At 42.2% G+C, this 23,411-nt stretch overlaps 2 protein-coding genes across 8 annotated transcripts in view; both read left to right on the top strand.

Annotated features, from left to right (window-relative positions):
• On the top strand, positions 1-9,071 carry LOC110532184 (E3 ubiquitin-protein ligase TRIM39). 3 transcript variants are annotated; one of them, XM_090184425.1, is made up of 3 exons: positions 4,107-4,186; positions 5,375-5,511; positions 5,852-9,071. In XM_090184425.1, exon 3 carries the CDS (start codon positions 5,854-5,856, stop codon positions 7,519-7,521), a length of 1,668 nt encoding a protein of 555 aa, XP_090040551.1. In that variant the 5' UTR covers positions 4,107-4,186; positions 5,375-5,511; positions 5,852-5,853; the 3' UTR covers positions 7,522-9,071. The 3 variants fall into 3 exon arrangements, with proteins under 3 accessions (XP_021471543.2, XP_021471544.2, XP_090040551.1); XM_021615868.3 differs by lacking the exons at positions 4,107-4,186; positions 5,375-5,511 and adding an exon at positions 1-511; XM_021615869.3 differs by lacking the exon at positions 5,375-5,511 and having other exon boundaries at positions 4,057-4,186.
• LOC110532183 (potassium voltage-gated channel subfamily KQT member 2-like) overlaps positions 18-23,411 on the top strand; it is a 44,235-nt gene continuing 20,841 nt past the window's right edge. For 2 of the 5 annotated variants that reach the window (XM_090184420.1, XM_090184421.1), the window contains exons 1-10: positions 4,098-4,186; positions 15,687-15,777; positions 16,234-16,360; positions 16,992-17,167; positions 17,498-17,623; positions 17,904-18,014; positions 18,424-18,519; positions 18,720-18,814; positions 22,769-22,831; positions 23,235-23,264. In XM_090184420.1, coding sequence (XP_090040546.1) covers positions 16,997-17,167; positions 17,498-17,623; positions 17,904-18,014; positions 18,424-18,519; positions 18,720-18,814; positions 22,769-22,831; positions 23,235-23,264 — 692 coding nt within the window. In that variant the 5' untranslated portion in view covers positions 4,098-4,186; positions 15,687-15,777; positions 16,234-16,360; positions 16,992-16,996. Of the gene's footprint in view, positions 512-4,097; positions 4,187-15,686; positions 15,778-16,176; positions 16,361-16,991; positions 17,168-17,497; positions 17,624-17,903; positions 18,015-18,423; positions 18,520-18,719; positions 18,815-22,768; positions 22,832-23,234; positions 23,265-23,411 lie in introns of those variants that run through there. The other 3 variants (XM_036988122.2, XM_090184419.1, XM_090184423.1) reach the window with 3 other exon arrangements.

The raw sequence follows: 23,411 nt of genomic DNA on the forward strand, positions 1-23,411 counted from the left end.
TCCCCCTACCCAAGCTTGTCAGATGGCCGGAAGGAGCTGAGAGAGAAGCCTATACAGTATAGGCTACACATTGCAGATTCGCAATCGCATGGACATTGCAATTGCTATTCCAGAGGGACACCGACTGCATTTACGAGCACACACACAACACTCACCAGTGATGCCAACCCGCAACGAGATTGAAAACTCCCGGTTTGAGTCACCTCGACTTTAGAATGGTGCAGAAAAATGTTAACGGTGGGGTTTACCCAACTCAAGCCGGAGAGAAGAAGCACAAAGTCGGCTTTGTCGGATTGGACCCCGGGGCTCCCGAATCTAGCAGGGACGGGGCGCAGCTGATTGCGGGCTCGGAAAGCACAAAGCGGACCAGTATCCTATGCAGACGGAGGTCCAGTGCCATAAGAGGTGGGAGAACGCCGAAGAAAAACCCCAGCTATAGGAAACTACAGAATTTTCTATATAATGCACTTGAAAGACCGCGGGGATGGGCGTTTATTTACCACGCTTATGTGTAAGTATACCAAGCTACTCGGATATGGAACTCAGTCTAGAGGCTAGACAAGCATGATTAATATTATGTGGCCCGAATGTAGTGCCATAGGTTGGGGTAAGACATATCATGCGTAGGTATTTGGGGTGTGAAGTTGGACTTGTAGCCATTGTTCTTCAGTGATGCGTTTTCTGCAGATAAAAAAGGGTTGAGCAGGAGTAGACTAGTGTGAATCACCACCACCACAGCCCTTATCTGCATAGGGAAACAATATTTAGGCTAATCCACCCCCTGCATAACGTCCATGCAATCATTCACATGCATAGCAGGCCTATTTGCCAACTTTGTGCCAAACCTTTAGTACCCCCCCCCCCCCCCTCAAATTGGCGCTCCTATTTTCTTTCAGCACCTTTTCCTGATGGACAGCTCCCGTGCGGCGTCTATACTTTAACTAATTGACGTTGCAGTCATGCATGGCCTGTATAGTCCGGCGGGCCAACACATACACACACGCTTCTCGATACTAAGCGGCACTGTATCAGGAAATATGCATGACAACCGCATCAACCAAAAAAAGTATATTGCCAAATGTATTAGACTAACGCGCAAGCAAGCAAGTCATTGTCTCTGAGTCATTCAAATTGATCAGTGTAGTAGTTATGAGGGCGTCCAGCACCCTGGGACTTCACTGCTGAGGCTCTAGTTAAAAATCGGATACATTGTACAGGCCTAATGAGCGATTGTGATGACATGAAGTTGCTCTGCACCTTAACTGCTTCATTTGTTTGTAGACCTATTTAATGAAGAGCCAGCTTTGTTGTGTAGTAGGCCTACGTGCTGAAATTGGAACAAAGCTAGGAAATCTGTGTACAAATCTCAGAAATTGAATACCCCAAAATTTGCCTCGTTAAAATACACTTACAGTAGCCTAACTGAGTCTTGCCTGTTGGGGTTGTCGTCAACCATTAATAATGGGATACTGTAACAGCTACTCAAAGCTCAGCCCTCATTTGACCCTGGTTAGCTTTTGGGGGTCATCATTGAAATTAGCTGCTAGTGGGTAGTAGACTCGTAGAGGATCATCTAACCTAGACAATGCCTTACTTCCATGTAGTAAGCTGTCATCTTATATGGTAAGCATGTAGCCTATAGTCATGTGATATGTTACCAATGCCTCCAATCAAATTCTCGTTTAGACAGGATCTATGTTGTTAGCACATCGTGCTTGTGTCAAAGGCAACCCACACACGCCACAATGGCATGTTAAATAGGCTGTTGAATTCTAATCACATGACTGCTGTGGAAGCCCGAAAGCCCATAGTGAAAATGCAGTGGACCTCCTAGCAAGATGGTATCAAGGCACCTGTGAATGTATACACGGTATCCACCCTCTCAAAATGGGAGCTAGTAAAGCAACTACAGCTCTGCTTCTATCCCATTTGTGTGCTCGCTGTGATGCATCATTTATACCATCCACCTCATTTAATCTATTTAGTCTTGTTTTACGTTCAGGCCAGCTGATTTATATAACTGGCATGTGCTGTCTTCAGTCAAATCTTGTCCTCCTGCACATCTCGAAATGCAGAGATGGCACTTTGTCTTGTTTTCCATCTTCTTCTTCCAGGAGCTGAAGCAAAACTTTGCTCATATTTGTGTCGGCTAGCCAGCTGCATGCTGGTCTTGATGTACAATCCAGAAATGTTAGGCTCGGTCTATGGTCTTATTGGGATTTTATGTGTGAAGGATCAATACCTGGAAGTGGTGGTATTCTCTCTCTCACTCCCTCTTTCTCTCTTGTGCGCTCTCTCTGAGGACATCTTACCTCCTCTTCTATCCTGTCAGTGTTCCAACACCAGTCAAAGCGAAAACAAGAGAGGGCTTGTCCATTTTTAAACAACAACAAATTCCACACTGTGCCCCATTTCTCAACCAGGAGAGTGTCAGTCAAGGGATAGTCCATGGGCACTGCATGTTAAGACCTGTATATGTACAGTGGAAGTTGAAAGTTTACATGCACCTTAGCCAAATACATTTAAACTCAGTTTTTCACAATTCCTGACATTTAATCCTAGTAAAAATGACCTGTCTTAGGTCAGTTAGGATCACCACTTTATTTTAAGAATGTGAAATGTCAGAATAATAGTAGAGAGAGTGATTTATTTCAGCTTTTATTTCTTTCATCACATTACCAGTGGGTCAGAAGTTTACATACACTCAATTAGTATTTTGTAGCATTGCCTTTAAATTGTTTAACTTGGATCAAACGTTTCAGGTAGCCTTCCACAAGCTTCCCACAATAAGTTGGATCAATTTTGGCCCATTCCTCCTGACAGAGCTGGTGTAACTGAGTCAGGTTTGTAGGCCTCCTTGCTCGCACACGCTTTTTCAGTTCTGCCCACAAATGTTCTATGGGATTGAGGTCAGGGCTTTGTGATGGCCACTCCAATACCTTGACTTTGTTGTCCTTAAGCCATTTTGCCACAACTTTGGAAGTATGCTTGGGGTCATTGTCCATTTGGAAGACCCATTTGCGACCAAGCTTTAACTTCCTGACTGATGTCTTGAGATGTTGCTTCAATAAATCCACATAATTTCCCTACCTCATGATGCCATCTATTTTGTGAAGTGCACCAGTCCCTCCTGCAGCGTGCTTTTGCCACAACATGATGCTGCCACCCCCGTGCCTCACGGTTGGTATGGTGTTCTTCGGCTTGCAAGCCTCCCCCTTCTTCCTCCAAACCTAATGATGGTCATTATGGCTAAACAGTTCTATTTTTGTTTAATCAGACCAGAGGACCTTTCTCAAAAAAAGTACGATCTTTGTCCCCATGTGCAGTTGCAGACCGTAGTTTGGCTTCTTTATGGCGGTTTTGGAGCTGTGGCTTCTTCCTTGCTGAGCGGCCTTTCAGGTTATGTCGATATAGGACTCGTTTTACTGTGGATATAGATACGTTTGTACCTGTTTCCTCCAGCATCTTCACAAGGTCCTTTGCTGTTGTTCTGGGATTGATTTGCACCTTTCGCACCAAAGTACGTTCATCTTTAGGAGACACAATTTTTTTTCTGAGGTCTGATTTCGTTTGATTTTCCCATGATGTCAAGCAAAGAGGCACTGAGTTTGAAGGTAGGCCTTGAAATACATCCACAGATAAACCTCCAATTGACTCAAATGATGTAAGTTAGTATATCAGAAGCTTCTAAAGCCATGACATCATGGTGGTTGAAACACTTAGGTTGGAGTCATTAAAACTCGTTTACATCATCTTACGACTTCAACAGTACCTTCCAAAATCTGCTGTGTGTTTGTATGGGCAGGTAACTTTTTCTAACACAGAACATGAGCATTAGCAGTAGCTTTTGAGCATCTCATTTGAGTCTGTTCAATCTAGCCTAGAAGCAGCTACAGCTACAATGTCGGCACAATGATATTATGTTTATACAATACTCTTGAACACAAAAACCTTATCAGTTGGCATCTGTGTGGTAAAATGAAATATACACCTTATTTAAAGCAGTATTCCTTTAAGAGCAGAGGTTAGTCATCACTATGGAGAAGGGAGGGGCTTACTACGTAATTTTGCTGAAGTGAAACTTAAGAGTATTTCCACGTAACTGTACCAAATCCCCAGTCACTGTTATCCTTTTTCTCTGATCCGAAGAGGAGAACGAACAGTCAACAACATACTGCACACTGAGGTGAGTAGAAAAATGAAGAGCTTTGCCTGGACAAGATTAGACACTAAACAAATGACAGCCCTAATTATTATTCTGTCTGCGTTTGACTCTCATGATATGATATGTTAAAGAATGGTTAAAATAGTATAGTTTGACGTTACTACACGGGTTGATATCAGTGGCGGTCGGTGCTTTTTAAGATGAGGGAGGACGATTAAAAAAAAAAGTTTTAATTATGAACATGGCCTTATTTCTATAACCACATATTGGATGACTGTTATTCATATTCCATTCAGGTTCCTACATGATACTCAAATTTTCCCTGTACCCAGCTTATGAATGAATGAAAATTTACCTGACAGCCAGTGACACATGGACAGCCATTCAATACATTGACACATTCAATACCACTTTGCACACTCTTGCTTGCATCTAGCTGATTTAGGGTGTAATTATTTGTCCTACAGTTGCAAACAAGAGTTTCTATTGGACAAATTCAGGTATGTTCATCCCTGTTTCGTTCAGTTTGCTTCCGCTTTAGAAATGTTTTTCAACCGACTCGGCGGAATGAATAGAACCCTGATCACACGTAAACACAGTTCACTTTCATAGCACATACAAACAGCTCGCTGTATTCCTTCTCACATCTACGCGCTCTCCTCCTCACCTTTTCCCTTCGCGTGTGGACTTCAATGCACAGCACATCAGCTGTCTGTGACAAATGAAAATACCTTTCCAAGACACAACTTCATATCATAACCTCTAACCGCTACACACAGCCTACATCATTCTCACCATATTACCTCAAGTAACGTCATAGTCAACATAGCTAATGGAACTAAGGCATTAGTAAACCTGTTACTATCATGCAGTACAGTGAGCAGTTTAGCAGTTACAGTGGCAGGCCTCAGTGGTAATAAATTATTAAAACCAAAAGCTTACCTTGACTTGGAAGAGTTCCGGTGTTGGATAGTCATTGCCAGCTAGCTAAAATAGCATCCCTCTGTTTGAGCCAGGTGTTTGAGTAGGCTAAACTATCTAGATGCATTATCTAGCTAAGTAAGTGAAAGTGGGAAAAAATAGAATATTGCATTCTCTCTCTTTTGCTTCTCCTTCAATTTTCGAATAAATTAATTTGTTCTAAACTGTTCAACGATTGTCTTTCTCGCTCTTTTGAGTCAACTACTCACTACATTTTATGCACTGCAGTGCTAGCTAGCTGTAGCTTATGCTTTCAGTACTAGACTCCTTCTCTGATCCTTTGATTGGGTGGACAACATGTCAGTTCATGCTGGAGGAGCTCTGAAGGTTGGAGGACGTCCTCCGAAAGTCGTCATAATTTCTGTGTAAGTCTATGGAAGGGGGTGAGAACCATGAGCCTCATAGGTTTTGTAATGAAGTCAATGTACCCAGAAGAGGATGGAGCTAGCTGTTCTCTGACTACACCATGGTGCTACCCTACAGAGTGCTGTTGAGGCTACTGTAGACCTTCATTGCAAAACAGTGTGATTAATCAGTTATTTTGTGACGTGAATATTTTTACTATAGTTTTCTTTAAAAAGGATTAACTTCACTATTTTTATGAAATTCACTGAGGAGGATGGTCCCCCTCTTCTTCCTCTGAGGAGCCTCCACTGACTGATATTGACACATGAAAATAATAACATGTTTTTTGGCCTCTTTCAGCTATGGCTTCCTCCAACAGTCTCCTGTCTGAAGAGCAGTTCCAGTGCTCTATCTGTCTAGATGTGTTCACTGACCCAGTCTCCATCCCGTGTGGACACAACTTCTGCATGGCCTGTATCGGAGTGTACTGGAACGCTAAGGGGCTATGCAAGTGTCCAATGTGTAAAAAGGCTTTTGAACAGAGACCAGATCTCAGTGTCAATACTTTTATTTCTGAAATGGCCGCCCACGTCCGGAAGCTAGCTCCAGCTGACAGCACACTCAAACAGCACCCCGCCAAGCCTGGAGAAGTGGCCTGTGATGTCTGCACTGGGAGGAAGTTCATGGCTTCGAAGTCGTGCCTGGTTTGTCTGGCTTCTTACTGTGAGACTCACCTAGAGCCTCATCAGAGAGTTGCTTCCTTCAAGAAACACAAGCTAATTGACCCTGTGGAGAACCTGGATGACAGGGTGTGTGAGAAGCACCAACGACCCCTGGAGTTGTTCTGTAGGAGCGACCAGACCTGTGTGTGTCAGTTCTGCACTGAGACAGACCACAAGTTCCACAAGACTGTCCCCATAGAGGAAGAGAGTGGAGTGAGGAAGAGTCTACTGTGGGAAACCAAGGGAAAAGTGCAGAGGATGATCAAGGACAGACTGCAGAAGGTGAAGCAGATGGAACACTCAATAGCACTCAGGAAGAGGGGTGCAGAGAGAGAGATAGAAGATAGCGTGCATGTCTTCACTACTCTGGTGCGCGCTATTGAGAATAGCCAGGCTGAGTTCATTGAGGTGATTGAGGTGAAACAGAAAGCAGCAGAGAGGCGTGCTGAAGGGCTCATCAAAGAGCTGGATCAGGAAATCACTGAACTACAAAGGAGACTCACTGATCTGCAGAAGCTGTCAAACACAGAGGACCACCTCCACGTCCTCCAGAGCTCTCCATCGCTTTGCACCCTTCCACGCACCAAGGACTGGTCTGAGATCAGGGTTCACAGCGGTTTGTGGGTCGGGACCCTTAGGAGAGCTGTGTCTCAACTGGAGGAGACGCTTTATGAAGAGATTGAGAAGTTGTGTGAGACCGAGCTGGAGAGAATGCAGCAGTCAGCTGTGGATGTGACTCTGGACTCTGATACGGCAAATCCCAAACTCATTTTGTCTGAGGATGGGAAACAGGTGAAGCTAGGACACAGACAAAAGCTCTTCCTTGACAACCCAAAGAGGTTTGATCCTGTACCCTGTGTACTAGGAAATGAAGGCTTCGCCTCTGGGAGATTTTACTTTGAGGTGCAGGTGGAGGGGAAGACTAGGTGGGCTTTGGGAGTGGCCAGAGAGTCCATCAATAGGAAGGGGAATGTACAGCCCAGTCCTGTGAATGGATACTGGACTGTTGGGCTGATGAATGGGGATGAGTACATGGCTCACGCTGGGCCCAGTGTCCCTCTCTCTCTATCAGAGGAGCCTCAGAAGGTGGGGGTGTTTGTGGATTATGAGGAGGGGGAGGTCTCCTTTTATGATGTGGAGGCCGGGTCTCATATCTACTCTTTCACCGTCTGCACCTTCACTGAGAGACTCTACCCATACCTCTTTACAGGCATAAATAAGGATGATAAAAACTCTGCCCCATTGATCATTTGTCCGATTATGTCCGTCAATCAGTATGAGATTTTATCTCTCGATGATACACCTTAGATTTCAGCAATTGATTCAGTCAAGTGATTGTTGATACTTCTATACAGCTTTTCGAAAATGGTCACAGCATTGGAATGACACAGTGAGAAAGTTAGGTGTCTAATCAGGCGTGCAACTGACAATGTTTTTTTTTAGCTTTTCATTTAGATTGAATGGACAAAGTCCCCCTCATACAAAAACAGATATTTTACCTCCACAATCATGTAGGAATTCATTATTATTTTGCCTATTTTTCTCTGTGGCATATATAAGTAACTGCCAAAATAAAGGAAACGCCAACATAGTGTCTAAATAGGGCGTTGGGCTACCACGAGCCAGAACAGCTTCAATGCACCTCGGCGTTGATTCTACAAGTGCCTGGAACTCAACTGGAGGGATGTAACACCATTCCATCATTTTGGGTTTTGTTGATGGTGGTGGAAAATGCTGTCTCAGGCGTCGCTCCAGAATCTCCCGTAAGTGTTAAATTGGGTTGAGATCTGGTGACTGAGACAGCCATCTCATATGATTTACATTGTTTTCATGCTCATCAAAACATTCAGTGACCACTTGTGCCCTGTGGATGGGGGCATAGGCATGGCAGCCAAAATAATGGCCTGCCCAGCATTTTTTATCATTTCCCTAAGCATGATGGGGATGTTAATTTGCTTAACGTGATAAATGACGTTGCCACGAGCATCGCCGCAGATATTCAGATGAGAGAGATGCAAGACTTTGCTCTCACACAGTCACAGACAGTATCTGTGCATGGGTTCACTTCACACTGTTCACAATGTAATAGCCACGGGACTAAAACAGCCGAGAAGTTGAGCCTCACACTTCAACGCTCTTAGTTGTTGCAGAAATGTACTCACTATGCCGTTTACTTTGTGCATCTACATCATATCGCTGAGTCTACCTTTAATTAGCTCAGGAACCACACCTGTGTAGAAGCACCTGCTTTCAATATGTTTCATATCCCTTATTTACTCAAGTATTTTGGCAGTTACCTTGATATTCATTTCCTTGAAATGCGTAACGATGATATGTGTATAATCAATGGGCTACTGGAGAGGGAGTACTGCTCTGTATATTTGGAGGGTACGTTTTGGGGTGAGGTGAAAGGTTTTGTTGGGCGTTTTTCTTAAAATATAAAAAATAAATGCCACAGTGCTTTATGACAGTTTACACAGGTGCATGAGTTGGACTCTTTTAAATATTGAAAAGTTTACAAAGTGGTTGGAGATACTCTGCAGCCTGCAGAGTATTGATGTTTGAAATGATGTTAACCGTAATTACACCGTCCTTTAATGTTGGAATTTAGCAAAAAAGGTTTGAACGACAAATCAATGTCCTGTTATCAAATAAACATTCAGCACGTATTCTTATTTGGTGTTTATTCCAAGGGAGAAGGACTGCCCCCTCTCATTGAAGCCACAAAGTTCAAGGCCGACCACAGTACTGCAGGCAGTTTGCAGAAAACAGTATCCCCCATTGTAGTGAATGGGAAGAAGGCAATATTCATGGTCAATCTTTGTGTACAAAAATAAAAAGATAAATACATTTGAAAACAGTCTTGGTACCAATAATTGCTTCTATTACACCAGATGTATGTTCTTGAACCAATTATTTTAAGTTATTCTTTTTAATTAGCAGAATAAGTTTTTAGTTGCTAATGGCAGAATGCAGTACCCCGTTCGGCCTCCAACTTGAGATACTCGGTGAGAGGGGGCAGCACTGAGTTTGCCTGCAACGTCACTTCCTGGAGTAGCTCATGGAGTAGCCCACCTGAGATATCTTAACCAACTTCTTTGGCTTCAAATGTGCAGAATCGCATAGGTGGGAAACCCAAGATTTCTGATGGCAGGCCTGGTCATAGCTAGATTTGTTTGATTCGTATCGGTAGACAATTTTAGCGTTTTAGCAAGCTTAACCCTTTTCCTAACCTTAACCTAATTCTACTAACCTACGGCGTTCATTTTCCTAGCCTGCTGCATAAATTATCCTAACTTGCTATGAAAAGTCACTTCTGCTAGTTAAAACTGGCAGACCTGCCTGGAGAGCAGTGTGAGTATCCACTAATAGTGCTTCAAATTCGCTATTGAGTCTACACATAGGAATGAATGGTGTCACGTAATCAATGGCTTTGTCCATTCAGATGTAAAGTAATTGGTTGATTCTCTTAACCAGCCCAATTCGTATTAAATTAATTCTGAATCATATTTAGTGTCCTTTTCATCATAAAATGGTCCTCCAACAACAAATCCATGGACTGTTTAGAGGAAATGACTTAATTGTCATTAAGGAACACAGGAAAATATTTGGTATGTTAGCAACACTATAGTATCTGCACTGTGTGTCAGATGGGCTCCTTCAGAACCTTCATCACGTCTCCACAAGAATCAATAGTAGCAGAAGTGCAGCACTTGCATTAAATATATACATTTTTTAGCATAACAGACAATTGTTTTAATAAAAAAAAAGTATATTGCTACTGTGTTTCCTCTGTCATTGTATACCTCAGTTTGGCTTCTATTGGTTGCAATTGGCAGTTTTAGTCTCAGAAGGCCTGGATGTTGCTTTGGGGCCCTTTCTTCCCCATCTGGTAAGTCATCTGGGGGAATCTGCTTCAACTGCACTCTTAAAGTCCTCATAGACCCAGCCAGGCAGATAGACATGTCTGGGTCTGGACATCTTGCTGAGCGGGGCAGATCAATGTTTCTTTATCTGCAACTGAGTGAAAGTGCAGCTCTTTCGGGTTCCAAGAAACCATTTCCATATTGTTTATCAATTCCTGTCTCGCGTGAAAACTTCGAGACATCCGGCAACAAGCAGAGAGATGCCACGGTGCCTTTATGTATAGGCACAATCAGGAATTAATTAATGTGATTTTCTCTCTAATGTATCTTTAGTAGTAATGCCAATCTTGCAATAGCGGAGATGTTACGGAAATTGAGCTCTATTGACTTGTGTGTGTGTGGCTCTATCACAAGGTGACCAGATCCATTGTCTCTTCTCGTCCACAGTACAGCACAAACAGTAGTAATGTATCTACTGCACATATGCTGTGAGTGTAATCGCACACGGTCTATTCCACTATTAGGCATTATTAATTAGGTATTGTCACTACAAAAGTGACTATCTAGGGAAGTTGATTGCGCTCTTGTTGGCGGCTATTTGTTTGAATGAAAAATGTTACTGTGTTTAATTGGTTGGCTGCTTTGGAAAGTGTTCTATTCCACCCCTCTTATTAGGCATTGACCAGTTACAGCTGTGCTTGTCAGGGAGTGCTAATGAGCTTGGCAGCATCAGGTGTGTGTGTGCTATAATGAGCTACTGTTGAAATTTAAAAGGAGACGTGAAAAGTTTCATGAAATAATCTTCATTCAAGCTCCACTGTCTATACATTGAGGCTTTTCTAAGGTATGATGCTCGTCATGTGTTTAGTCTAGTGCTTTTCTCAGACCCAAACACGCTTATGTAGTGACTGTGTGTGGCCTAGACTCTCCTGACTACCACTGCATGCAGTGTCCGGGGTTGTAAGACCAAACGATTTATACTGCAGGTCGGGAGTGTCGTTTACTGTCTCTTGCGGCATAGCTGTGTGATTTATCTAGCTAGCCAGACTGCTTCATTTTCTGAAAGCTGCTGTTAAACCCCCCCCCCCCCAATCTGCTTTCGTAAGGACATCTCCATTAGCCCCGAATTGGATTAGCTCCAAAATGGATCACCTAAAGAAGCTTCCCAAAGACCAGTCTCTGTCCATCTATTTCCAAGCACACACCCAATTCCTGCCTCTTCCTATCCCTCCCCAAACAGCCCCAGTGAAAGCTACTATACTGGGTTATGTGGGGATGGCCTAGAAAAAGTGGTTTCTGTAGAACTGCAGGAAGGTGGACTACAGTCTGCAGACTTGGAGCATTTCTCACTCTCGGGGGTGGTACTGACCGAGCGACAGAAGCAATAAATACTGTCTCACAACAGAGCTTTGGCACAGCAAGCTGATGGCATCGTTATAGGATCTGGCCGCACACCAACACTGTGTTAACTTAAGACTGACCTAAAGTTTATAAATAGTGTGTGCAACTGCCAACAGAGGATGCAATTAGTATAACTGAGAAGCGCCTTAAATCAAATAAAAATCAAATTTTATTCGTCACGTACACAGTTTTACAGAAGGCATAAAAGGTGAAGTGCTTGTGCTAGTTCCCACAACATTGCAGTTTGATAATCAAACATAATAAGAGTTATCAAAAATAACCAGTAGTAGAAGAAGTAGTATGCTTAGTAGTAAGATACAGTGCCTTGCAAAAGTATTCGGCCCCCTTGAACTTTGTGACCTTTTGCCACATTTCAGGCTTCAAACATAAAGATATAAAACTGTATTTTTTTGTGAAGAATCAACAACAAGTGGGACACAATCATGAAGTGGAATGACATTTATTGGATATTTCAAACTTTTTTAACAAATCAAAAACTGAAAAATTGGGTGTGCAAAATGATTCAGCCCCCTTAAGTTAATACTTTGTAGCGCCACCTTTTGCTGCGATAACAGCTGTAAGTCGCTTGGGGTATGTCTCTATCAGTTTTGCACATCGAGAGACTGACATTTTTTCCCATTCCTCCTTGCAAAACAGCTCGAGCTCAGTGAGGTTGGATGGAGAGCATTTGTGAACAGCAGTTTTCAGTTCTTTCCACAGATTCTCGATTGGATTCAGGTCTGGACTTTGACTTGGCCATTCTAACACCTGGATATGTTTATTTTTGAACCATTCCATTGTAGATTTTGCTTTGTTTTGGATCATTGTCTTGTTGGAAGACAAATCTCCGTCCCAGTCTCAGGTCTTTTGCAGACTCCCATGAGGTTTTCTTCCAGAAGGGTCCTGTATTTGGCTCCATCCATCTTCCCATCAATTTTAACCATCTTCCCTGTCCCTGCTGAAGAAAAGCAGGCCCAAACCATGATGCTGCCACCACCATGTTTGACAGTGGGGATGGTGTGTTCAGGGTGATGGGCTGTGTTGCTTTTACGCCAAACATAACGTTTTGCATTGTTGCCAAAAAGTTCAATTTTGGTTTCATCTGACCAGAGCACCTTCTTCCACATGTTTGGTGTGTCTCCCAGGTGGCTTGTGGCAAACTTTAAACGACACTTTTTATGGATATCTTTAAGAAATGGCTTTCTTCTTGCCACTATTCCATAAAGGCCAGATTTGTGCAATATACAACTGATTGTTGTCCTATGGACAGAGTCTCCCACCTCAGCTGTAGATCTCTGCAGTTCATCCAGAGTGATCATGGGCCTCTTGGCTGCATCTCTGATCAGTCTTCTCCTTGTATGAGCTGAAAGTTTAGAGGGACGGCCAGGTCTTGGTAGATTTGCAGTGGTCTGATACTCCTTCCATTTCAATATTATCGCTTGCACAGTGCTCCTTGGGATGTTTAAAGCTTGGGAAATCTTTTTGTATCCAAATCCGGCTTTAAACTTCTTCACAACAGTATCTCGGACCTGCCTGGTGTGTTCCTTGTTCTTCATGATGCTCTCTGCGCTTTTAACGGACCTCTGAGACTATCACAGTGCAGGTGCATTTATACGGAGACTTGATTACACACAGGTGGATTGTATTTATCATCATTAGTCATTTAGGTCAACATTGGATCATTCAGAGATCCTCACTGAACTTCTGGAGAGAGTTTGCTGCACTGAAAGTAAAGGGGCTGAATAATTTTGCACACCCAATTTTTCAGTTTTTGATTTGTTAAAAAAGTTTGAAATATCCAATAAATGTCGTTCCACTTCATGATTGTGTCCCACTTGTTGTTGATTCTTCAAAATACAGTTTTATATCTTTATGTTTGAAGCCTGAAATGTGGCAAAAGGTCGCAAAATTCAAGGGGGCCAAATACTTCCGCAAGGCACTGTATGTACACAATAGGATATACAGTAGGGGAGAGTGGGGTAAGATGAGCCATCCTTGTCTCTCGGAAACCATACACAAAATGAATCATTTGACCAAAAATTTAGGAAGAGGTCACCATTTCATGGACTCTGAAGGAGGAAACCACATGGGAAATGTGGTAAGCAAGTTAGGTGAGAAAAACAACAGATTTTCAAGTCAACTTAATTTAATGTGTTAAACGGTTTCATGATGCTTGTATCTACATTTTTGATCATTTTAAGAGTGTTCTATACATCAGTTGGGATCTCTATAAGCTTCAATATGAGGTCCTAAACCAAGTATGAAATAGCATCCTTGTATCTGTCTGGGGTAATATAGTCAAAATGTTTGCCTTTGGGTAAGTTGAGCCAATAGCCATGTTTGAATTAGGGTAAGTTGAGCCAATGCCCAGTTTTTCCTTCCCGGGCATTATGGGATATGAGGTATCAGGGCCTGCCCTATGTTAAATGAAAGTACAAAGTGTTAGGTATTAAGCCCATGTTAAAATATGATTAAAAGACCAAAAGGGTGATTGTGTTTAAAGATAGACATTGTTTTAAAGAGAGAGTGGTAATATTTCATTCAGTACAGAAATTTGCCCTCAGCTGAACTTGTGACAAAATAACACTTAAAAACATTGCTTGTTAATTTTTTTTTTTTTAAACTGTAATGTTTATAAGAATTGGGATAATTTCCAGGAATACACAACATCCTGAAATATGCACTACCATTCGCAAGTTTGGGTCATTTAGAAATGTCCTTGTTTGTTAAAGAAAATATATTTTTTCAAATTGATCAGAAATACAGTTGTAGACATTGTTAATGTTGTAAATGACTATTGTAGCTGGAAACGGCTGATTTTGAATAGAATATCTACGTAGGCGTACAGAAGCCCATTACCCATCACTCCTGTGTTCCAATAGCACATTGTGTTAGCTAATCTAAGTTTATAATTTTAAAAGGCTAATTGATCATTAGAAAACCCCTTTGAAATTACATTAGCACAGCTGAAAACTGTTGTTCTGATTTAAAGAAGCAATAAAACTGTCCTTCGTTAGACTAGTTGAGTATCTGGAGCATCAGCATTTGTGGGTTTGATTACAGGCTCAAAATGGCTAGAGTCAAAGACCTTTCTTCTGAAACTCATCAGTCTATTTTTGTTCTGAGAAATTAAGGCTATTCCATGCAAGAAATTGCCAAGAAACTGAAGATCTCGTACAACTCTGTGTACTACTCCCTTCACAGAACAACGCAAACGGGCTATAACCAGAATTGAAAGAAGTGTGGGAGGACTCAGTGCACAACTGAGCAAGAGGACAAGTACATTAGAGTGTCTAGTTTGAGAAACAGACGCCTCACAAGTCATCAACTGGCAGCTTCATTAAATTGTACCCGCAAAACACCAGTCTCAATATCAACAGTGAAGAGGTGACTCCGGGATGCTGTACTGCTAGGCAGAGTTGCAAAGAAAAAGCCATATCTCAGACTGGCCAATAAAAATACATGTTTAAGATGGGTAAAAGAACACAGACACTGGACAGAGGAACTCTGCCTAGAAGGCCAGCATCCTGGAGTCGCCTCTTCACTGTTGACGTTGAGACTGGTGTTTTGAGGGTACTATTTAATGAAGCTGCCAGTTGAGGATAAGCAGTTTCCAGTTTGTTTGACAGGTTAGGCTACATGTGAAAGTAATGTGATTATTTTGTGTGCTTGTGAAATACGCAAATACAATTTCAACATACAGGGTATGTACATGTATTATTAGTGAAAGGTCCAACTGACTGCAAACTTGTTTCATGCACGTTTAACTTATGCATTTTATGAATGAAATTGTAAACTGTTTCAAGCAGATCTTCTTATTAAACTCTATGACCAAGGCTGTGACAGGTCCCAGTGTCCTTTGCAGTCATTAATCACTTACTATAAGTCCACCCCCCCGGCTACAGCCATAGATGTACAGATGGGGGAATTGGCTTATGTTTAAAAGTACCACCCGGGTCAAGGACTGTTGACAGCTAGCCAGCTGTTCAGGTAGCATTTATTGGGGATTCTACCAGGCCATTTTCGAATACCTCAGAAATAAACCCGTCCGTCCTTGAGTCATGGATTGGTAAGTAATAGGGTGGTGACATTGGCTTACACCCATCCAATTGCTTATTGATGTGTGTTTACCTCAAGCAAGGAAGGATGCATTTCTGAATGATTTGAACAGGAGCCTATAGTTTAATGTCCTCTTATTTCTTTCAGCTTCCTGTTGGTGTTTTCCTGTCTCATCCTCTCTGTTTTCGCTACCATCAACGAGTTCAAGAACAGTTCTGAGACTGCCTTGTACATTCTGGTATGTATGTGGTGGTCTGCTCTGAAAAGTACTGTGCTCTGTCCATGGTTTCCACGCTCGTTTTATGCTCAAGACGGCAAAGTGTGCCGCAATCAAATATGTGCAATATGTATTTTTAAATCCGACGTAATCCTAAAATGAATTATGTTCTCTCGGGTTCATATCTCTCACATTATAGCCACTCATATCTTTTATGTCACTTATCTTTTTTCGGAATCTTAAGTAGTTCCCAAGGGCTACTCTAGCCATCTGGTTGTGTTGCGCATGGTACTGCACTATGATAAGATTTGGGGTGTAGTGGCAGTATAATACGTCTGTGATTTGATGTGTCACAGGAAATGGGGAAGTGTGTGGTCATACGCACATCCCCCCAAAAACAGGTGCTGGGCAAGGAAGTACAGAAGTACTTGAAAAGAACAAAGGCCCACACACTGAATTTGCTCCCAATTACCACAGGAAATAGTGACCATCGTGGTGTTTGGAGTTGAGTACATTGTGAGGATATGGGCGGCGGGCTGCTGCTGTCGCTACAGAGGATGGAGGGGAAGGCTGAAATTCGCCCGCAAGCCTTTCTGTGTTATCGGTGAGAACAGAAAGACTTTCTTCTCCTTCTACCTCTCACTTTTCCGGATGTTTCTTCTGTTCTGGCTTACAACTCCCCTGTCCTGGTCTTCTCTCCTCTTTCTCCTTTCTCATCACTCTCTCCTTTTATCTCTCTCTACCTCTTCCTCCGACTTTGCTGTTCTCATTTCCATAAAAATAAAAGTTATTCACATAAAGCAATATTTTTTTTAACCAAAAATGACTTTTCTATTTCTAAGGGTAGTCGGTTTCTCTCAAGTCTCCCATAGCTTGTGTAAGAAAAGGAAAAGCTAACATCAACATTCAACACAGCCTTGTTTTAGAACTACACCAGTTCACTAGTCGCATTCTCTGAAGTCATTTTGTTCACTACCATGTTATTAAATAGCAACACCTGAATAGTGCCTCATGGGATTGTCATGTGGGGTCGGCTTCTCAGTGTTGGAGGATGTCAGTAATCATTGAACACTATCAACGCAATCTCAACAGTGTTTGGTGATGCTGGTTGCCATGGAAACCCCGCTGACATTATGTGAATCCCCTTCCTTCCCCAGACATCGTGGGCTTGAGAGTGTGTGCGTGTGAGCGCATGGAACACCATTGACATGATGTGAATATCCTTCCTCCTCTAGACATCATGGTCTTGATAGCATCTGTGTCGGTGCTGGCTGCTGGCTCCCAGGGAAATGTCTTCGCCACCTCTGCCATCCGCAGTCTCCGCTTCTTGCAGATCCTCCGCATGCTGCGGATGGACCGGCGCGGGGGCACCTGGAAACTTCTAGGATCAGTGGTCTATGCCCACAGCAAGGTGACCTCTAGAAAGGCTATATGATTAGCTGGGGTTTAGTTAGCCTCAGGAGCCCAGGTTTCTCACCTGCGAGATGAGATTTGGAAGGAAGGCTCTGCAAAAAAACAAACAAAAGCCTACGTAAAAGGCATTGGGTAGAAGTAAATTAATCTACACATTTGAATAAACTGTGTCTTCATGAATTTGATTACATAGTCCAGTCATAATCAGAAAAGGTGGATTTGGTGGATACAGATATTAATATGTATTATTTATAAAGGCTTTATGAATGTCTACATACCATGAAGTGTTACCAAATTCTACATCTCATGCTCTGTTCCTCTTCTCCAGGAACTTATCACTGCTTGGTACATAGGCTTCCTCTGTCTCATCCTGGCTAGTTTCCTGGTGTACTCGGTCGAGAAAGATGACAACGACATGTTTGAGACCTATGCTGATGCCCTGTGGTGGGGGCTGGTAAGTTCAATCATATTTCCAAATTAGAAAGTGCACAAGGTATTGAATAGTATGTTTCTATTAGGACAGACTTACAGTTAGTTTTCCAATAATATATTTCCCTAATTTATCTGCAGTACCCAGCAAAATACATATCTAAAACTGAGCCATAACGTCACTTGTGAAAGTATAATGTATTGTTGTGGAATGGGGTCTTGACTTACCAGCTTTGGCGGACCACTGTATTATATAAGGTATACATTACTGTAGGTGCTGTTGAAAATACCTCTTCTTTCTCTAGATCACCCTGACCACCATAGGCTATGGGGATAAGTTCCCAAAGACCTGGAATGGACGTCTGCTGGCTGCAATGTTCAGTATGATAGGAGTGGCTTTCTTTGCGCTCCCAGCTGTAAGTTTGAGGGGCATTTTAGGTGCTAATTCAAACCCTCATGGTGCAGAAGGCAACTTAATTTAACTGTATTATGTTTCTGAATATGAAGGAAATGTTAAACCTTTACTCACAGTTCTAGCCTTACGGCCAAGTGCATGAACTCCAATGGTTATATTCCGGAACATTTTGCAATGTTCTGTGTCATTAGTACACTTTAGAGTTGTTGTGCTCTTCAATTGTGCGCTTCTGCTTAGGCAAAACATGGCCTGGTACAACACTTGCATTTAAAACGTTCCGATAACCATTATTATTATGTTTTAATCTGTTAGTTCTACATTCTAGTTTCAGGTGTTCATATTCAAGAGGGTAGAGATATTCTGACGGTGTGTAAATGTTCTCTTTTATCCACACCTACTCACATGCGCAGGGTATCCTGGGGTCTGGTTTTGCTCTGAAGGTCCAGGAGCAGCACAGACAGAAGCATTTTGAGAAGCGACGCCAACCTGCTGCTGGTCTGATACAGGTGGCCAACACGCACCACCATTTAGTCTGGACACACCCACTGACACATTGTGTACCATTTTACTTTATTTGTTATTTTTTACCAGGTTCTTTCTGACTGATTTTATTGAATTATATATCACCTGTTGGGTCATTGAACATCCTCTGCATTATGACATTGTCTGCATCACTCGCAAATAACACCACTTGTCTCACAAATAGAATGCTTGGCGATTTTATGCTACGAATCTCGCTCGGACTGATCTGCTGTCGACGTGGGATTTTTATGAGGAGAACGTTTCTCTCCCAATGTACAGGTACAGACCATATCTGTTATTTATACTTTATATACATTTATATCCTGGAAATGAAATTCCATTTATATCCTTGAAATAACACTAACCAGTCTGGCTTTCCAATTTGAAGTTGAACTCTAATACCTTTCATTTTGACATACTGCTGGGCTTTCAAAGCACAACTAATACAGGGCCTTCAGAAAGTATTCACACCCCTTGACTTTTTCCACATTTTTGTTGTTACAGCCTGAATTTTAAATTGAGATTTTGTGTCACTGGCCTACACACAATACCCCATAAATGCCGAAGTGGAATTATGTTTTTAGAAATGTTTACAAAATTGTATTAAAAATGAAAAGCTGTAATATCTTGAGTCAATAAGTATTCAACCCGTTTGTTACGGCACGCCTAAATAAGTTCAGGAGTAAGAATGTGCCTAACAAGTCACGTAATAAGTTGCATGGACTCACTCTGTGTGCAATAATACTGTTTATAGAAAAGTCTGTGGTCATACGCACATCCTTAAAAACATAGGTGCTGGGCTAATAAAGAATACTAAAGAAGAAGAAGACCCGGACACTGTTAAAGCTCCCAATTCACCGCTTTATTGACGTTTCCATCTGAAACGGATCTTCGTCAGGTCAAACAAACAAAGTGCTCACTTCCCCAAATATACACATTTCACCTCACATGATGCATGGTGTCTGTGGGAAAACTCAAATCAAATCTAATCTAATTCTATTGGTCAGATGTGCCAAATTCAACAGTGAGATGCTTACTTACAAGCCCTTAACCAACATTGCAGCTTTAATAAAATACCTAAAAATATATATATAAAAAAACGTTAGAAATAAGTAAGAGATGAGAATAACAAATAATTAAAGAGCATCAGTAAATAACAATAGCGGGGCTATATACAGGGGGTACTGGTACAGAGTCAATGGGTGGGAGCACCAGTGTCAAGGTAATTGAGGTAATATGTACAGTGGGGCAAAAAAGTATTTAGTCAGCCACCAATTGTGCAAGTTCTCCCACTTAAAAAGATGAGAGAGGCCTATAATTTTCATCATGGGTACACTTCAACTATGACAGACAAAATGAGAAGAAAAAAATCCAGAAAATCACATTGTAGGATTTTTAATGAATTTATTTGCAAATTATGGTGGAAAATAAGTATGTGTTCACCTACAAACAAGCAAGATTTCTGGCTTCACAGACCTGTAACTTCTTCTTTAAGAGGCTCCTCTGTCCTCCACTCATTACCTGTATTAATGGCACCTGTTTGAACTTGTTATCAGTATAAAAGACACCTGTCCACAACCTCAAACAGTCACACTCCAAACTCCACTATGGCCAAGACCAAAGAGCTGTCAAAGGACACCAGAAACAAAATTGTAGACCTGCACCAGGCTGGGAAGACTGAATCTGCAATAGGTAAGCAGCTTGGTTTGAAGAAATCAACTGTGGGAGCAATTATTAGGAAATGGAAGACATACAAGACCACGGATAATCTCCCGCGATCTGGGGCTCCACGCAAGATCTCACCCCGTGGGGTCAAAATGATCACAAGAACGGTGAGCAAAAATCCCAGAACCACACGGGGGGACCTAGTGAATGACCTGCAGAGAGCTGGGACCAAAGTAACAAAGCCTACCATCAGTAACACATTACGCCGCAGGGACTCAAATCTTGCAGTGCCAGACGTGTCCCCCTGCTTAAGCCAGTACATGTCCAGGCCCGTCTGAAGTTTGCTAGAGAGCATTTGGATGATCCAGAAGAAGATTGGGAGAATGTCATATGGTCAGATGAAACCAAAATATAACTTTTTGGTAAAAGCTCAACTCGTTGTGTTTGGAGGACAAAGAATGCTGACTTGCATCCAAAGAACACCATACCTACTGTGAAGCATGGGGGTGGAAACATCATGCTTTGGGGCTGTTTTTCTTCAAAGGGCCCAGGACGACTGATCCGTGTAAAGGAAAGAATGAATGGGGCCATGTATCATGAGATTTTGAGTAAAAACCTCCTTCCATCAGCAAGGGCATTGAAGATGAAACATGGCTGGGTCTTTCAGCATGACAATGATCCCAAACACACTACCTGGGCAACGAAGGAGTGGCTTCGTAAGAAGCATTTCAAGGTCCTGGAGTGGCCTAGCCAGTCTCCAGATCTCAACCCCATAGAATTTTTTTTGGAGGGAGTTGAATGTCCGTGTTGCCCAGCAACAGCCCAAAAACATCACTGCTCTAGAGGAGATATGCATGGAGGAATGGGCCAAAATACCAGCAACAGTGTGTGAAAACCTTGTGGAGACTTACAGAAAACGTTTGATCTCTGTCATTGCCAACAAAGGGTATATAACAAAGTATTGAGATACACTTTTGTTATTGACCAAATACTTATTTTCCACCATAATTTGCAAATAAATAAATTAGAAATCCTACAATGTGATTTTCTGGATTTTTCTCATTTTGTCTGTCATAGTAGTTGAAGTGTACATATGATGAGAATAACAGGCGCCTCTCATCTTTTTAAGTGGGAGAACTTGCACAATTGGTGGCTGACTAAATACTTTTTTGCCCCACTGTAGGTAGAGTTATTAAAGTGACCATGCGTATATAATAACAGAGAGTAGCAGCAGCATAGAAGAGGGTTGGGGGAGGGGGGCAGGCAATGCAAATAGTCTGGGTTGCCATTTGATTAGCTATTCAGGAGTCTTATGGCTTGTGGGTAGCAGCTGTTAAGGAGCCTTTTGGTTGTAGACTTGGCGCTCCGGTACCGCTCGCCGTGCGGCAGCAGAGAGAACAGTCTATGACTTGCGTGACTGGAGTCTTCCTCTGACACCGCCTAGTATATAGGTCCTAGATGTCAGGAACCTTGGGCTCAGTGATGTACTGGACGGTACGCACTACCCTCTTGTGCCTTACGGTCAGATGCAGAGCAGTTGCTATACTAGGTGGTGATGCAACCGGTCAGGATGCTCTCGAAGGTGCAGCTGTAGAACTTTTTGAGGATCTGAGGACCCATTCCATGTAATGTGTATGCTTGTAATCATTAAGGACTGGGGAGTTTTTCAGGATAAAAAAATAAACTGAATGGAGCTAAGTACAGGCAAAATCCTAGAGGAAAAACTGGTTCAGTCTGCTTTCCGCCAGACACTGGGAGATGAATTCAACTTTCAGCAGGACAATAACCTTAAACACAAGGCCAAAACTACACTGGAGTTTCTTACCAAGAAGACAGTAGATGTTCCTGAGTGGCTGAGTTACAGTTTTTACTTAAATCTGCATGAAAATCTATGGCAAGACCTAAAAATGGTTGTCGAGCAACGATCAACAACAAATTTGACAGAGCTTGAAGAATTTTGAAATAACAATGGGCAAATGTTGCACAATGCAGGTGTGGAAAGACTCACAGCTGTAATAGCTGTCAAAAGTGCTTCTACAAAGTATTGACTCAGGGGTGTAAACACTTACATAAATTGGATATTTCATTTGTTTTTTCATCTAAAATGTCAGTTTGCCATTATGGGTTGTTGTGTGTAGTAGATAGGTGAGAGAGAAAAAAATATTGAATCCATTTTGAGCTCAGGCTGTAACACAACAAGATGAGGAATAAGTCAAGGACATATGAATGCTTTCTGAAGGCACTGTAGCTACTTTGAAAATGAATCATTCTGTTTACCTTCTAAGTCTGTTGGAATCATTGGGAAATTAATCTGCAGGCTGCAATATTTGGCTTTCTCAAAGCAGCTTTCTGGTTTTTATTTCATTTTAGAGCCACATACTGTGTTCTGTGCAGCAGTGTCTAAGGAATGGTTCTATTTTGAAACAGTATAATTTTAAGCTTCAATGCTCCAGACGAGAGGGCCACTGAACTTAAGAGGTCTTTTTTTTATTTTTTAGAAAGACATGCACTAGCCTTCCAGTGGGATGTATAAAAGATCATGAAAACCGTCTCATCTTCTCTCTCCAGACTCATACCCCCCCTCAATCAACTGGACCTCCTGAGGAATCTGAAGGCCAAATCCTTCAGCAGGTCTGAATACACAGTAGGAGGAGGATGATTATGTGAATGGAGAATTCTTTCTGTTTGGAGAATCTCACCTGAATGCATAGTCTCGTGGTGTCTCGGGGCTGCAGTAACTTACTGCTAATCACCCGATTAAGTCAGTGCCTTGACAACTCTGTTTCTCTTTTTTTCCCCTTGCTACTTGACAGGTGCTTGCTTACCCAAATGCTAAGTCCTGATGATCTTAATGACAAATAGCTACTGCTGTTGACTCTTTCAGATATTCACCCTTGTCCTAACCTCTCTGACTTTAATAACCTAAATAATGCTGCCCGTTGGGATTTGTCACGGAAATGCATGTGTGTGTGTCTCTGTGTGTGTCTCTGTGTGTGTCTCTGTGTGTGTCTTTTTCATTTGTCTGGAAACAAAGGAAGGACTCTCAGACAGAAGCCTCCCCCAGGTCTGTTATTCAACCAGCCTTTGTTGTTTTACCACACACTTCTTCTACCCCCTTTTGGCTTTACTTCAATTCTGCTCAAAGCTGCTGAGGCACTCTTCTTGAGGGAGTGTGTGTGTGTGTGTGTGTCCCGGGGCAGAAAGGACAGGA

Source organism: Oncorhynchus mykiss, chromosome 9 (assembly GCF_057628025.1).
Source record: "Oncorhynchus mykiss isolate SJ-2025 chromosome 9, ASM5762802v1, whole genome shotgun sequence".
NCBI lineage: Eukaryota > Metazoa > Chordata > Actinopteri > Salmoniformes > Salmonidae > Oncorhynchus > Oncorhynchus mykiss.

Bases quoted from the DNA above. Each gene is read 5' to 3' on its own strand.
- LOC110532184 (XM_021615868.3), top strand. From the start codon at position 463: ATGCACTTGAAAGACCGCGGGGATGGGCGTTTATTTACCACGCTTATG. The intron at 512-5,851 runs GTAAGTATACCA...GGCCTCTTTCAG, and splicing joins TTTATTTACCACGCTTATGT to CTATGGCTTCCTCCAACAGT.